At 44.1% G+C, this 15,136-nt stretch overlaps 1 protein-coding gene and 1 long non-coding RNA gene across 2 annotated transcripts in view; one reads left to right on the plus strand and one right to left on the minus strand.

The window, feature by feature from the left end:
* The window catches only part of LOC147099872 (uncharacterized), a 58,526-nt gene that overhangs the window by 43,025 nt on the left and 365 nt on the right, over positions 1–15,136 (plus strand). Inside the window, exon 3 of the long non-coding RNA XR_015073765.1 lies at positions 12,555–15,016. This is a non-coding gene — a long non-coding RNA (uncharacterized LOC147099872). The remainder of the gene's footprint in view (positions 1–12,554; positions 15,017–15,136) is intronic.
* The window catches only part of megf11 (multiple EGF-like-domains 11), a 469,877-nt gene that overhangs the window by 42,620 nt on the left and 412,121 nt on the right, over positions 1–15,136 (minus strand). The window contains exons 15-16 of the mRNA XM_085968349.1: positions 5,739–5,885; positions 4,157–4,291 (exon numbers count right to left, since the gene is read on the minus strand). Of these exons, the coding sequence (XP_085824475.1) occupies positions 4,157–4,291; positions 5,739–5,885 (282 nt within the window). The remainder of the gene's footprint in view (positions 1–4,156; positions 4,292–5,738; positions 5,886–15,136) is intronic.

A 15,136-nucleotide genomic window follows, 5' to 3' on the forward strand; every position in this document is an offset into this window, starting at 1 on the left:
TCCTGAATATTGCGGGGTTTTCTATTTTTGGGGAGATTTGTGTCTGAGCTTTTGTCTTTGGAAAGCTGGTGGGGAAGGGGGTGATGGTTTGAAACCATATGGCTGGATGAGGGATATTCTGTGCTAGGAATCATCTGGCCGTATATTTAGCACAGAACTGAATTAATAGAAAAATAAAGCAGAACCTCAGCTATTATCTGGACCTTGGTACTGGAAGTGTGTCTGTGAATGTCCATGACTGAAATATCAGTATCCATAATGCAGAAGTGATGAAAAATGATTTTTTTAAGTATTTATATAAAATTTGCACTCAGAAGCTCCCTCCCAGGAAGGTCCCTTGTTTGTGCTGAGTTTGTTGCTCTCACCTGACAGTGTGGGAGAGTATAACTGGCCTCAGTGTCTCTGCATTAGGAAAGAGAAATTAGCCAGGGTACCAGCCCCTACTCAACGTCCAGGTACCCTGGCCAGGTCAGTGCGTGTGGATACAAGGAAAGGGCAGGATCAGTCTCAGCTGTGATATCCTCCACAGCTGGATAATTTGCTGGCACTCATTGTCAAGACTAGTGGCCACTTGGGTTAGGCACCTGAGGCTGATCCGTGCCTCTGGAATTGTACCCCAGTGATGGGAGTCAATGCCTTCAGGAGCTGGGCGAAGGAGATAAACTTGGAAAAAACAAATGCTCTCAGACGCAATATATGCCCAAACATGAGTACACTAATTAGATTAGGTATCCATTATTCTGCATATAAACGCTCTGAATTCCTTAATTATAATACCATCTTGTTTCACTCCCTGTCCAGATATTTATCAATGCTTTATAAATCTCTGGAACCCCTCCCAGATGTGCATTACTCACTGTTTATTGCAATTTGTGAGACTATTTAAAACTCAGTTCAGTATAAATTTTAACAATTTTATGGGTTGTTACATACTTTAGCCTACAAAAGTATACGACTTTTTGGAGAACTTTCTCTGTGATCCTCATTTTAGTTAATCAGCATCCAGCCTAGGGGCGATACACAACACTTCTTAGGCTTCTGATCCAAGAATCAAATTGGCCCTAAGACCACTCTTTCGGCAGATTGAGCCCTCAGTCAATTAGAGATTCTTCTCGTTTTAAGTTGCACATGACAGAGATTCTACAGCAGAGCTAAGCACATCAAATCCTCCTTCAGATGATTTATTTCATAGTACACCGCTGCTTTTTACTGTACTGGGAATTAACTGTATTAATCTATATTTAATCTATGTTTAATGACTGGATAAAAACTTTATGAAATTAGGCAAGTCAAATATTTGGGAAGAAGTTGAGTAAGCATGAGAAACTTGCAATTAAAGTTGCTAACAAGCTTGACCCTGCATTCAGGTAACGTGCCATGGGAACAAACTTAAACCTTTCACAGAAAAATCAAGGGATAATCATGCACCACGGTGTTGCTGCCGATGTAACATCTCGTTAGATTCAGAAACACGGGTTACATCACCATAGCCCCGATTCTCCAACCCACACTCACTGCTAATGAGGCTCCACTGCCAGGCAAGTCTTTCAAAACTACCCCTAAAGTGTAGAGAATGGGGAGGACATACAGATTAGGGAGGGGAGAATAGTTTTGAGGACACATGATCAGTTACAAATATACAAAAGCCTATAAACACCTGCTGGTGACGTGCCAGAAAAATCACAGAAACTCGCTGGGTTCTTGCTCACTCTATCCCACTCAATTCCTGAGCTGTTTGCACAGGTACCTGGCAATACTGGAGGAAAACTGCTTCTGCAAATGTCCAGAGATGTATCAAACAGGTGACTAAGGTATTGTTCAGCAGGATCAACACTTTCATCTCATTTACTACTGAACTGCAACAGCAGCATGACAGGGAAGCCCAATTTCACCACACTGCAGGATTTGCCAAAGTACAGGGGTTCATTAATAGTCTACATGTAGGCTCCTTGGCACAATGCAATGGCCTATATGAACAGAAAGGGATTTGACTCCATCAATGTGCAGCTGGTCAGTGACCAGGAACACTGGATTATTACACCCACTTCCTAGGCAGCAATCACAATACATTCAGTTTATACTATCTGTGTCAGGCTTACTTGAACTGAGTGAGACAACAAGGATAGCTCCTCAGAGACTATCATCTTCAGACAAAACTAACAACCCTTCCAGTGGTCACAGACAAAAGAAAAACAGAGAAACTACAAGGCCTTTCAATGACCAGAATCGCTATGGAGCACACCAATGGGACCTTGGAGCAGTGCTTCAAACACCTTGCCAGATCAGGGGTGCCTTACAGTACAGCCCGCTAGAAGTTCCAGGATCATTGACATCCGCTGCATACCATACAACACTGCTACACAAAAAGGCCTAACCATGGAGGAAGAGCATCCCTCAAGTGCAGGATGTAGACGCTGATTGAGGGGGATCAGGCAGGAGGGAGTGAATGGCCTACTCATGTTCCTATGTTGGCACTGCAGAAATATCTTGCAAGGTATTTTGGACAGTCTCAAGTGACTCCAGTAATGTAATCAGGTGGACTGGTGAACCAGGCACGGATCCCAAAGACATCTGGCTAATTGCCTGAACCACCCTTTAAGAAACTCTGTTGTCCACATGCACAGAGAAAGTGGCTCCAAGCATGTTCTGCAATACTGCGCTCGCTCCACTGAGCCAATGCCTTTTCTTTGCTGCACTGCTAACCTCTTTTAGAGAAGGTGAGAATAGAGGACACACAACAACAAAGAATGCTGCACAATGGAGGGAATGCTGAGAGAATGGAGAACAAGGCAGATTTTTAATAGGGTAGACAATAGAGAGAAGCGATGTATACAGGATACACACTGGAGCAAAAGTCAACATTTATAAAATCACAGAATGGATGACAAAGGGAGATAAAGAATAAACACTGACAAAGACAGTGGGAATATATAGAGGATACGCACTGAAAATGACAACGTGATGTATAGAAGACCTACAAGAGACAGTAGGATATGCAGTGGATACATACTGGGTTAGTGCTATACGTAGACGATATATTATAGGAGAGACAATGGGAGTGACAGTGAGAATATATAGACAATCATATCAGTTTAAGTAATAATGGACAACTGTTTGTATTAGACAGGGGATTAGTAATGGTCTATCTGAAGGTTAAGAACAAATGTGCAATTGGCTGGCTATACTACACCCGTAACTCCCAGGGTAGCAGAGATAGAAACCATTCATAATATGCAATCCCAGCTTCTGCTACTGTCTGGAACACCACCTTGTTTCTCTGGTTATTGCAGCTTTCAAACATGGTTTGAAACGGTAGTGAGGAAATCTCCATTGCCAAAGTCCTTCTGAAGGAGGCAATTGGCTCACTGCGTTTAATGCACACAGGACCGCTTGACTACGTTGTTCGTTCATGAATCAGTTCTTTTTTGCTTTCCCTCACCAGAAAGTTTATCAGTTGAAACATTAAGATTATATTTCATGAAGCCATCTTGCACACTGGGATTTAAATAGAAGGAGTCGACCTGCCCACTCAGTAATGTTTAATCTTGATGACGTGCAGTACAGTAACTATAGTTGGAGTTTGAAAACAGTTTCAGAGTTTATTGGACACTTAGATTTTATCCTGCTCTTTACGAAGCTTTGCTCCCTGCATTTTGATTTGTACACAACCTGAAAATTTACAAAAAGAGCAGGGAGGCGGGACTAATTGGACAGCTCTTTCAAAGAACCAGCACGGCACGATAGGCTGAATTGCCTTATTCAGTGCTGTAAGATTCTATAATTCTACCTAATCCCTGTAAAAATATTTAATGAGTAAATATGACTAATTCTGAATTTAGTGGAAAAAAACAAATCACATTCCTGACTCTTGATACTGCAAGTACAGAGAAATCCTCTCAAGCCATGAGCGGGTGTAGTGTGTTAGTACTAGGGACCAGCAGGCTGTAGGTTCCAATTCACAGTTTCTTACAAAGTGAATCTCCAACCTCAGCCTTGCTGTGTTCTGGAGGTGCTGACTGGAGGCTGGAGATTTCTCTACAAAGAGGTGTGAAGAACCAGAAGATGATCTTACTACAATGACTTCACTTATTGCGCTAGTGTACAGGCCTCAGTGCCTCCTATTGTACACATGAGTCCAACATATTCAAGACATTACCTTGATTGCAGAGGGAACCGGTGAAGCCCGACAAGCACTCACAGTGGCCTGTGACGTGATGACACGGCCCATTACTGTGCACACATTGGGGACAAGCTTGGTTGCAATGATGGCCATAAAATCCAGGAGAACAGACTGAAAGAAAACAGAAATAGCTCTCATCGTAAAATAAAATACTCAGGCTGGGGATCAAAAGCATACTCAATTTTTTTTCTTTTTAAAATACCAGTCAAAAAATGATCAAACACTGGAAAATGGTCCCATGACATTTTTCTGCACTACCAAAAAATGAAGTCAATTGATTAATTCTGAAGGCTGATTCCCAATCGGAGGCTCCTGGTGAGACACAAGCTTCTCGGGGAATGCTGGACCAGAAATTGCAGGTCTGCAGTGTCTGATTTTCTGTTCATTAATGTAAATGGACAGAAATCACAGGCAGAGGGATTGTGATTCCCTTGTGAGCGCCAGCTTGGCTCAGTGATATCACTCTCACCTCTGAGCCAGAAGGTTGTGGGTTCAAAGCCCACTCCAGGGTTTGAGCATAAAATCTAGGCTGACACTGCCAGTGCAGTACTGAGGGAGCGCTGCACTGTCGGAGGCGGCGTCTTTTGGATGAGACGTTAAACCGAGGCCTCGTTTGTCCTCTCAGGTGGATGTAAAAGATCCCATGGCACTATCCGAGGGAGAGTAGGGAATTCATCCCGGTGTCCAGGCCAATACTTATTCTTCATTCACCACCATCAAAAACAGATTAACACTTGTAAGTTATCTAATTTTTGATTGTGGGGCCTTGCTGTGTGCTAATTGGCTGCCGTGTTTGATGTGAAAAGCACTATATAAATGCAAGTTTGTTCTTTCTTTCACAACAGGATTTCATCCTCCATGTTTTTGAGATCATTCCTAAAGCAGAAAAGTATTTCTTGGGAAGAATTCTGTTGCAGTTATTGGTGCCTGTATAGACTCTAACAGCAATTCTGATTCAGTACCCGCTGCACATAAAACGCCATTCTATTAGGTGGTAGAATAGGATCTAAAGTGGTGGCCTGTGTAATTTGTGGCTTGAAAACACAATTTATTTATGACCTTGTAGTAGCTTCCAGGTATACATTATTCTATATATATATATATCTTATTGGGGCTAGAGAAGTTAATAGGTTGCCCACACTATGTCAACAACAACAACAACAACTTGAATTTATGTAGTGCCTTTAATGTAGTAAAAATGTCCCAAGGTGCTTCACAGGAGCATTATTAAATTTGACACCGAGATGTATATTGGACAGGTTGGTCAAAGAGGTAGGTTTTAAGGAGCGACTATAAAGGAGGAGAGTGAGGTAGAGAGGCGGAGAGGTTTAGGGAGGGAATTTCAGAGCTTAGGGCCCAGGCAGCTGAAGGCAGGGCCGCCAATGGTGAAGCGATTAAAATTGGGGATGCGCAAGAGGCCAGAATTGCCCATTCTTAAGCTGGCATCTGTGAGAGAGAATGACTCCTTCCCTCTTGCCAAGGATAATACGTGGAGAGCGAGTGAGCAAAGGAAGAGAAAAACCCACAGAAATCCCACCGGGTTAGGTTTCATACTTACTCCTCTGGCACGTGGCTCCTCGATATCCGGGTGCACACTCACAAGTTCCATCCTCAGGTGAGCAGGAGCCCCCATTGTCACAGTTACAGGAAATGGAGCAGTTTGGACCCCAATGCCCCTGCAGGCACACATTGTCACAGCGAATGCCTGGGAAAGGAAACAGAACAGACGTAAGAAGCACATTTATAGAAATGGTCAAAACAGAGACTGTAGCCATGAACTCCCTGGGTCCGGAGAGGGTGTATAGTCTCCGTTCCACCGGGGGTGGGGGGAAGCAGCTACTTGGGGTGAAACCTGCTGATGCTGGGATTCTTCCCCATTTGTTGTAGCCGTTTAAATTCCAGTGGGAGGAATATGCGCGGATTTTCCGCTGCTCTCTCCCCGTCCCCCCCACCCCGTGGGCATGTCTAGGATAGTTCAGCCTATCCCAGGAATTTCGCCCTTTGTGCCCTCAAAGGCCCCAAACCTTTACTGGGGAAAGGTAATCAATCCCAGCAGCGACTGATTCTTTCCCAAAGAATGCTTCATTGAAAGCAGAGGAGGTGAAGAAGAGAGAATATCCTTTAGGGCCTTGCTCTTCGCCATTGCTTTGGCGTGGCACCACTCTGATATTCCGGTTTGTGGTTCTGGGCGCTGCCACTGATGTGGCCCCCCTTGCAATTAGAAACATAGAAAACATAGAAAAATAGGAGCAGGAGTAGGCCATTCGGCCCTTCGAGCCTGCTCCGCCATTCAATAAGATCATGGCTGATCCTCTATCTCAATACCATATTCCCGCTCTCTCCCCATACCTCTTGATGCCTTTTCTGCCTAGAAATCTATCTATCTCCTTCTTAAATATATTCAGTGACTTGGCCTCCACAGTCTTCTGTGGTAGAGAATTCCACAGGTTCACCACCCTCTGAGTGAAGAAATTTCTCCTCATCTCAGTCCTAAATGTCCTACCCTGTACCCTGAGACTGTGACACCTCGTTCTAGGCCCCCCAGCCAGGGGAAACATCCTCCTTGCATCCAGTCTGTCTAGCCCTGTCAGAATTTTATACGTTTCAATGAGATCCCCTCTCATTCGTCTAAACTCTAGTGAATACAGGCCTAGTCGACCCAATCTCTCCTCATACGACAGTCCTGCCATCCCAGGAATCAGTCTGGTGAACCTTTGCTGCACTCCCTCTATGGCAAGTATATCCTTTCTTAGGTAAGGAGACCAAAACTGCACACAGTACTCCAGGTGTGGTCTCACCAAGGCCCTGTATAACTGTAGTAAGACATCCTTGCTCCTGTACTCAAATCCTCTTGCAATGAAGGCCAACATACCATTTGCCTTCCTAACTGCTTGCTGCACCTGAAGGTCCCTTTGTACAACATTTCCCAATCTATCACCATTTAAATAATACTCTACCTTTCTGTTTTTCCTACCGAAGTGGATAACTTCACATTTATCCACGTTATACTGCATCTGCCATGTATTTGCCCACTCACTCAACTTGTCTAAATTGCCTTGAAGCCTCTTTGCATCCTCCTCACAACTCACAATCCCACCTAGTTTTGTGTCGTCAGCAAACTTGGAAATATTACATTTGGTTCCCTCATCCAAATCATTGATATATATTGTGAATAGCTGGGGCCCAAGCACTGATCCCTGCGGTACCCCACTAGTCACCGCCTGCCACCCCAAAAAAGAACAATTTATTCCTACTCTCCTGTCTGTTAACCATTTTTCAATCCATGCCAGTATATTACCCCCAATCCCATGTGTTTTAATTTTACACACTAATCTCTTATGTGGGACTTTATCAAAGGCCTTCTGAAAATCCAAATACACCACATCCACTGGTTCTCCCTTATCTATTCTACCAGTTACATCCTCAAAAAATCCAATGCATCCACTATTTCCATGGCTACCTCTTTTAGTACTCTGGGATGCAGATTATCAGGCCCTGGGGATTTATCAGCTTTCAGTCCCATTAATTTCTCCAGCACTATTTTTTTACTAATACTAATTTCCTTTAATTCCTCCTTCTCACTAGACCCTTGGTTCCCCAGCATTTCTGGGAAGTTATTTGTGTCCTCTTCCGTGAAGACAGCACCAAAGTATTTGTTTAATTGCTCTGCCATTTCCTTGCCATGGACGTTCTTGCCATGGAGGGAGTGCAGCGAAGATTCACCAGGCTGATACCTGGGATGGCAGGAATGACGTATGAGGAGAGATTGTGTCGATTGGGCTTATACTCACTGGAGTTTAGAAGATTGAGAGGGGATCTCATCGAAACCTATAAAATTCTGTCAGGTCTGGACAGACTAGATGCAGGAAGGATGTTTCTGATGGCCGGGGAGTCCAGAACCAGGGGTCATAGTCTAAGGATAAGGGGTAAGCCATTTAGGACTGAAATGAGGAGGAATTTCTTCACCCAAAGAGTGGTGAACCTGTGGAATTCTCTGCCACAGAGGGCGATGGAGGCTAGTTCATTAAATATATTCAAGAAAGAGTTGGATATATTTCTTGAGGCTAAAGGGATCAAGGGATATGGGGAGAAGGCAGGGACAGGGTACTGAATTTGGATGATCAGCCATGATCACATTGAATGGCGGAGCAGGCTCGAAGGGCCGAATGGCCTACTCCTGCTCCTATCTTCTATGTTTCTATGTTTGTTCCCCATTATAAATTCTCCCGTTTCTGACTGTAAGGGACCTACATTTGTCTTCACTAATCTTTTTCTTTTTACATACTTGTAGAAGCTTTTACAATCCGCTTTTATGTTCCTTGCAAGTTTACTCTCATACTCTATTTTTCCCCTCTTAATCAATCTCTTGGTCCTTTTTTGCTGAACTCTAAACTGCTCCTAATCCTCAAGCTTGCTACTTTTTCTGGCAACTTTATATGACTCCTCTTTGGATCTAATACTATCCTTAATTTCTTTTGTTAGCCATGGTTGGGCCGCTTTTCCTTTTGTGTTTTTGCACCAGAAAGGAATGTATAACTGTTGCAATTCGTGCATTCGTTCCTTAAATGTTAGCCATTGCCTATCCACCGTCATGCCTTTTAATGAAGCTCCCCAATCTATCATAGCCAACTCACTCCTCATATCTTCATAGTTTCCTTTGTTTAGATTCAGGACCCTAGTTTCAGATTGGACTTCTTCACTTTCCATCTTAATGAAGAATTCTATCATGTTATGGTCACTCTTCCCTAAAGGACCCCGCACAACAAGATTATTAATTAACCCCTTCTCATTGCACAATACCCAATCCAGGATAACCTGTTCCCTAGTTGGCTCCTCAACGTACTGGTCTAAAAAACCATCTCGTACACACTCCAGGAGTTCATCCTCCACAATATTATTGCTAATTTGGTTTGGCCAGTCTATATGTAGATTAAAGTCACCCATGATTACTGTAGTACCCTTGTTACATGCATCTCTAATTTCCTGTTTGATGCCATCCCCTACATTACCACTACTGTTTGGAGGCCTATAGACAACTCCCACCAATGTTTTCTGCCCCTTGGTGCTTCTTAGCTCCACCCAGACTGATTCTACATCTTGATTTTCTGAGCCAATATCCTTTCTCACTATTGCTCTGATTTCATCCTTTACTAACAACGCCACCCCACCTCCTTTTCCTTTTTGCCTGTCCTTCCTAAATATCGAATATCCTTGGATATTCAGCTCCCAGCCTTGGTCACCCTTGCAGCCATGTCTCCGTAATCGCAATTATATCGTATCCGTTTACATCTATTTACGCTGTGACCCTGTGTCCAGGATTTAGCACAGGGTTTTTGCTTTGGGACTAGGGTGCTAACAGGTTACTACTAGCAGCTGACAGAGGGTAGGGATCTCTCCAACCAGTAAATGGAGGCTGGGTTTCAAAGAGTGAAATAGCTTACTAACTCCTCACCTCCAACACTATTTGAATGACTGGAACCCTGTTACCACTACTGGGAAGTAGTGTTTTTTATTTTATTAAAAAACAAACAAACAAACATGCAGTCTGGTTGACCATATGACTGGTGACAGGCAAAAATAAGGAAACAAGACAGCAGAGCACGGAATTCATTGAGGTAAGGGGATGAAGCTCAGGCCTTTGCTAAGGACTGATCGTTCGGGGTCAGAGAGGGGAAGGTCAGAGGGGATAGTGAAAACACGGCAGGGGGTGAGATTGGAAGAAGGGATGGGGTCAGAGGAGAGTGAAGAGGAGGAAGGTTCCGGAGGGGCGTTGGAGTATTAATGGCAGCAGTATTAATTTTACCTGTTCGTAGTTGTTGCAAGTTTAAAAAGTGCAGTAAAACATACTAGGCGTGAATTTCCACAGAGCTAAACATTTACGCCATATTTGCATGGTTTCCGATGCTCTTCCGGCAGTTACTACGGATTAGCAGGAGAACCCGGCGGGAATTCACCCCATACTGCGGAGCATGCTGCCCGATGCCACCCGCCCGATACCAGTAGCGCGAGGCCCCGTACAATTTGGGCCTCATTTATATTGTGTTGGCAACCTGCCGAGGGCTCAGTGAATGCTGACGGGTAGCTCACCAATCGTGGGGGCGGGAAATCCACTGGTGCCATAGCTGAGCTAAACCGGAATAAAACTGTAAAGCGGGGGGGGAGCACTCGAGGGCCCAGCTGCAGGTCACAATCCTGCTCCTCCTGGCCCCACAATAGGTTATTTTGTGTTTGGCCTCCAGCCATCCCTATAAGGACTGCTGCTTGGGCCTCAGGGCCTGGTACCATGAATGCTCTGCTCATTGTGACTGAAGAATGGAAATGCAGTCCCATAAGCGGCATAGGACCTAACTCCAATAATGAAGTGAGCTCCTGCCTGTTTCAGGAGGGACTGCTGACCCACCCCCCGCCCCAGTTACTGGCTCGTCTGAATACTGCATTGGCTGTAGCCTCAGCTGGTCAAGGAGCAGGCGATCTCTTTTGTTTCATTTTGAACTGCCGACCACCCCGTTTTCCAGCATAAATGGGGCGGGTGGTAGCTCAAAATCGCCACTTATGTATTTGCAGAACAAAGGGAAGAGTGCAGCAGCATGTGATCCAAAACCAAGTCCAACTGGCTTTGGCTATATTTGAATTTTGCCACATGATCACTGGGCTCCTGAAGGTTCACAGGGCCATAATGCCCATCCCTTGGACTGAGAGGTAGTTGACCTCTGTTATATGCTTCCCCATGATGCCATTGCGGAGACCACCATTGTTCATGAGTCCAATCAGCCTGGGATGCCTCATATAAACATTTTTGTGACTCTGAATTGGGAGATGGTACAGTGTAGTCAGGGAACTAAGATTCACTTTGAAAGTCTAAAATCAATTCAATTGGATGGGATGAAATTCCTTTAGAACAAAAAAAATCCTATAGCACAAAGGAGAAAAAATATACGTCAACTTCTCTTTCTATTCCTTTTTGATGTAATGAAGGTTTTCCTTTGACTAGTTTAATGATCTCTAAAATTAAATCAAAGAAAGAAGAAAGAGCTTGCATTTATGATCTTTAAAACTGTGCAGTCTGAGCCTGATTATTTGTTCAGTCTGAAATAATCATTAGTTATGGAGACGGGTCAGTTTCATTTGGATTCACATAACAGGCAAAACACACACAGCAAAAGGCATTTTCACACAGAGAAAGAGAGAAACAATCAAAGGGCGAGTCACATGGTGAGGACGGTTTCACAGTCTTTTTCATCTCTCAGACCTTAGGTTGAAAGCCACTCCAGACTGATGGGATGAAAGTCTTTTCTCTCTGAAAGGTCTTAAGTGAATTTGGAATAACTATATCTCAGATGACAATGGACAGGATCTCAAGCATAAAACTGTCTTAATTTGGAACTGAGGAAGTATCATTCAGATAGGCAACAAGGATGGAAATGTTACTTTTGGGGCATTCGGGGTTTCAGCTTAAAGCAGATTGTTGAGGCAGAGCAGAAGCAGCTTTATCAATATTTATATCTCTGCTATACCTGGCCTGATGCTGACAGGCGATGCAATTATTTCCCATTCCTGAGCACCGAGGAGCACAAAACAATTCACCATTCTAGATACAGAGTGGCAGAGGAAGTCTCCTTGTTCCCATCATGTGGGGAAGTGCCTGTGCTTGTCCAGAATGCTCTGTGGCATTATAGAGGAACATAAAAAGATAACCCCCTCCTCAAAAATGACTCTATATACACACCAACAACAACTTGTATTTAGATAGCGCCTTTTACATAGTAAAACGTCAGGTGCTTCACAGGAGTATTATAAGACAAAAATATTTGACACCATATTACATATACAATATTTTAAAAAATATTTCCTACCTCCTTTAACCCGCCTGAAATATGCCTATGTCACCCAGCTTCCTGGTTGGGAGGATGGGTAGAGGCTCACTCCCACACTCTGTTTAGCCAGATGCTGAAGGCACCCTGGGATCAGCCCGATTATTATTCCCTCCCTGTGGTGAAGTACCTGACCCGATTTCTTATGACAGCACAGCAGGGATAGGGAACTCAAATATGAGGAATCCTCAGTGCAAACTCATATCGTACCACTCTGGGAAATAGTTTGCTTTTATTTTACATTAACGTAAAAAATATCAGCTCTGAACCACATTTCTAGACTCCACACATGCTGCCCAAGCTACACATTTTGAATTACTGATGATATCACTAAAGGCAAGTACAGATGAGGCAGATCTCAACTTTCCACCTCTCTCATTACAGAATCTGGTGTGAGCGCTGCTCCTTCTTCACCTGAAGAAGGAGCAGCGCTCCGAAAGCTTGTGATTTCAAATAAAGCTGTTGGACTATAACCTGGTGTTGTGTGACTTCTTACATTACAGAATCTGATTACATTCAACTCGAATTTCCTCCTCTGCTACCCTACCCAGGAAACTATTCCAGGTGATGATAACTCTTGGCATGAAGAAGTGCTCCCTGCCATTAGTCCTAAACTTGCCTTTTACCAGATTGTACCTATATTCCCTTGCCCTGCAGTCATGGAATAATACTCAGGATTAACCTTTTCAAATTGACTTAGTACCTTATATACCTCGATCACGTTCTCTGTCTTTTCCAGGCTTGAGTCCAAGTTGCTCTAACTGTTCCTCATAACTCATTCTTCTGACAGTAGGACTCAGTCTTCTAGCCCTTTTGTGCATCATTTCCAGGACTTGGATGTTTCCCTTGTGCCTTGTTGATCAGAATTGATCACATTATTCAAGGTGCAGCCTGACCAGAGAATTACACAGCTCCCGCACGATGGCCCAATAAAGCAGTATGTGTTTGCTCTGTTGATTGCTGCTCTCTGATGGACTGGATAGTCAGTGTTGAGAGTATTATCAATTGCTGCAATGCTCCATCTCACCCTCAGTCAGCTCCCCGCTGGAGTGGAGCTAATTTACAGAACAAACCTCCGTCGCCTCCAGTCCACATCCAAGGTCGTCCCATCCTCTGTCGTCGAATTACAGTATGCAGACGACGCGTGCGTCTGCGCTCACTTGGCGGTCAAACTCCAAACCGTCGTCAACACCTTCACTGAAGCGTATGAGAGCATGGGCCTTATACTAAACATCTGTAAGACAAAGGTCCTCTACCAACCTGCCCCCGCCACGCAGTACTGCCCACCGATTATCAAAATCCACGACAAGGCCTTGGACAACGTGGACCACTTTCCATACCTCGGGAGCCTACTGTCAACAAGGGCAGACGTCAATGACGAAGTCCAACACCGCCTTCAGTGTACCAGTGCAGCCTTCGGTCGCCTGAGGAAGAGAGTGTTTGAAGACCAGGACCTCAAACCCGGCACTAAGCTCATGGTCAACAGAGCAGCAGTGATACCCGCCCTGCTGTATGCCTCAGAGACATGGACCATGTACAGCAGGCACCTCAAAGCACTGGAGAGGTACCACCAACGCTGCCTCCGCAAGATCCTGCAAATCTATTGGCAGGATAGGCGCACCAACGTCAGTGTTCTCACTCAGGCCAACATCCCCGGCATCAAAGCTTTGACCACGTTCGATCAGCTCCGATGGACGGGTCACACTGTCTGCATGCCCGATACGAGACTCCCCAAAAAAAGCGCTCTACTCAGAGCTCCGACACGGCAAGAGAGCCCCAGGTGGGCAGAGGAAACGCTTCAAGGACACCCTCAAAGCCTCTTTGAAAAAGTGCAACATCTCCACTGACACCTGGGAATCCCTGGCCTAAGACCGCACAATGTGGAGGAGAAGCATCCGGGAAGGCGCCAAACACCTCGAGTCTCTTCGCTGGGAGCAAGCGGAAGCCAAGCGCAAGTCAACCCAAGCACCCCACTCACCCGCCCCTTTAACCACCGTCTGCCCCACCTGTGACAGAGACTGTAGGTCCCACATTGGACTCATCAGTCACCTGAAAACTCATTTTTAGTGTGGAAGCAAGTCATCCCCGGTTCCGAGGAATTGCCGAAGAAGAGAAGAGAAAACTTCCAGAGCTCTTTCCAGTCTCTCTCTCAGCTACTTTGACAACATTCATTAAGTATGACTCTTTTTCTTCCATTATGTAACACTGTACACTTATTTATATTGAAATTCATCTGCCATAGTTCTGCCCATTTGCAAATATTGTTGGGAACATGTTGCATACAGTATTTTTACCATTCCATGGCACTGCATATTGGTGATGCCCAAAAGTATGAAGATTTAAATTTACCAGCAATTGAGGCAATAATTCCTCTGGTAGTGACATTCTAAATGTGGTTGTGAAAATGTAATCTGTTTGATATTTCTGGTAACACTGTAAATGCATTGTTTTAGAGCAAGTTTAAGATTTTCTTAGATAGAGCATACCGAGGAAATCTTCACAAACACATTTACGTCACTGCAAACAGCAATCAGAGGACTTTTTATACCAGGTGAGATAAAGCATTTAAAGTTAATCATGAAATACAAAGATGACAGGGCTGGCAATTGCTCTAATTGAGTTCTGGGAACCCTCTGTCCCACACCTTTGATGAATTCCTATACTCAACATTATGCCTTTCTTACTTGAGGAATGCTGCGTTAAGTAGTGCAGATGGAAGGAGATTGTGGCTAGGAAGATTTATTTTCTTATAGTCACATTAACAGAGCAGATGCTAAGGTGCGAGGTGATTTGTTTTATTTCTGTAACATGAATCTGTAAGTGCTGCTGATCTTGGGCGCAGTACTCAGAATGAGAGGCTATTTATCACCAACAGGCACAATGAGATGACGGGAGGACACAAGTTACTTAAAGGCCCTGAGGTTTCCAAGTTTATGCTCCTCCAACTTTTGATGTCTTTATTATGGTAAGTTTCCTCAATGATAAATGATAAGTAATAAAGCTGACAGAAATGGAAGCAGTTTTCCAGATGAACATGTTCTTTTAATCTTTCCCCATCAATTTTTTTTAAAAGGAGCTGTATTCT

The sequence above is a fragment of the Somniosus microcephalus genome, chromosome 27 (genome assembly GCF_052327205.1).
Source record: "Somniosus microcephalus isolate GS21.2 chromosome 27, FLI_Smic_1.0, whole genome shotgun sequence".
NCBI classification, from domain to species: domain Eukaryota; kingdom Metazoa; phylum Chordata; class Chondrichthyes; order Squaliformes; family Somniosidae; genus Somniosus; species Somniosus microcephalus.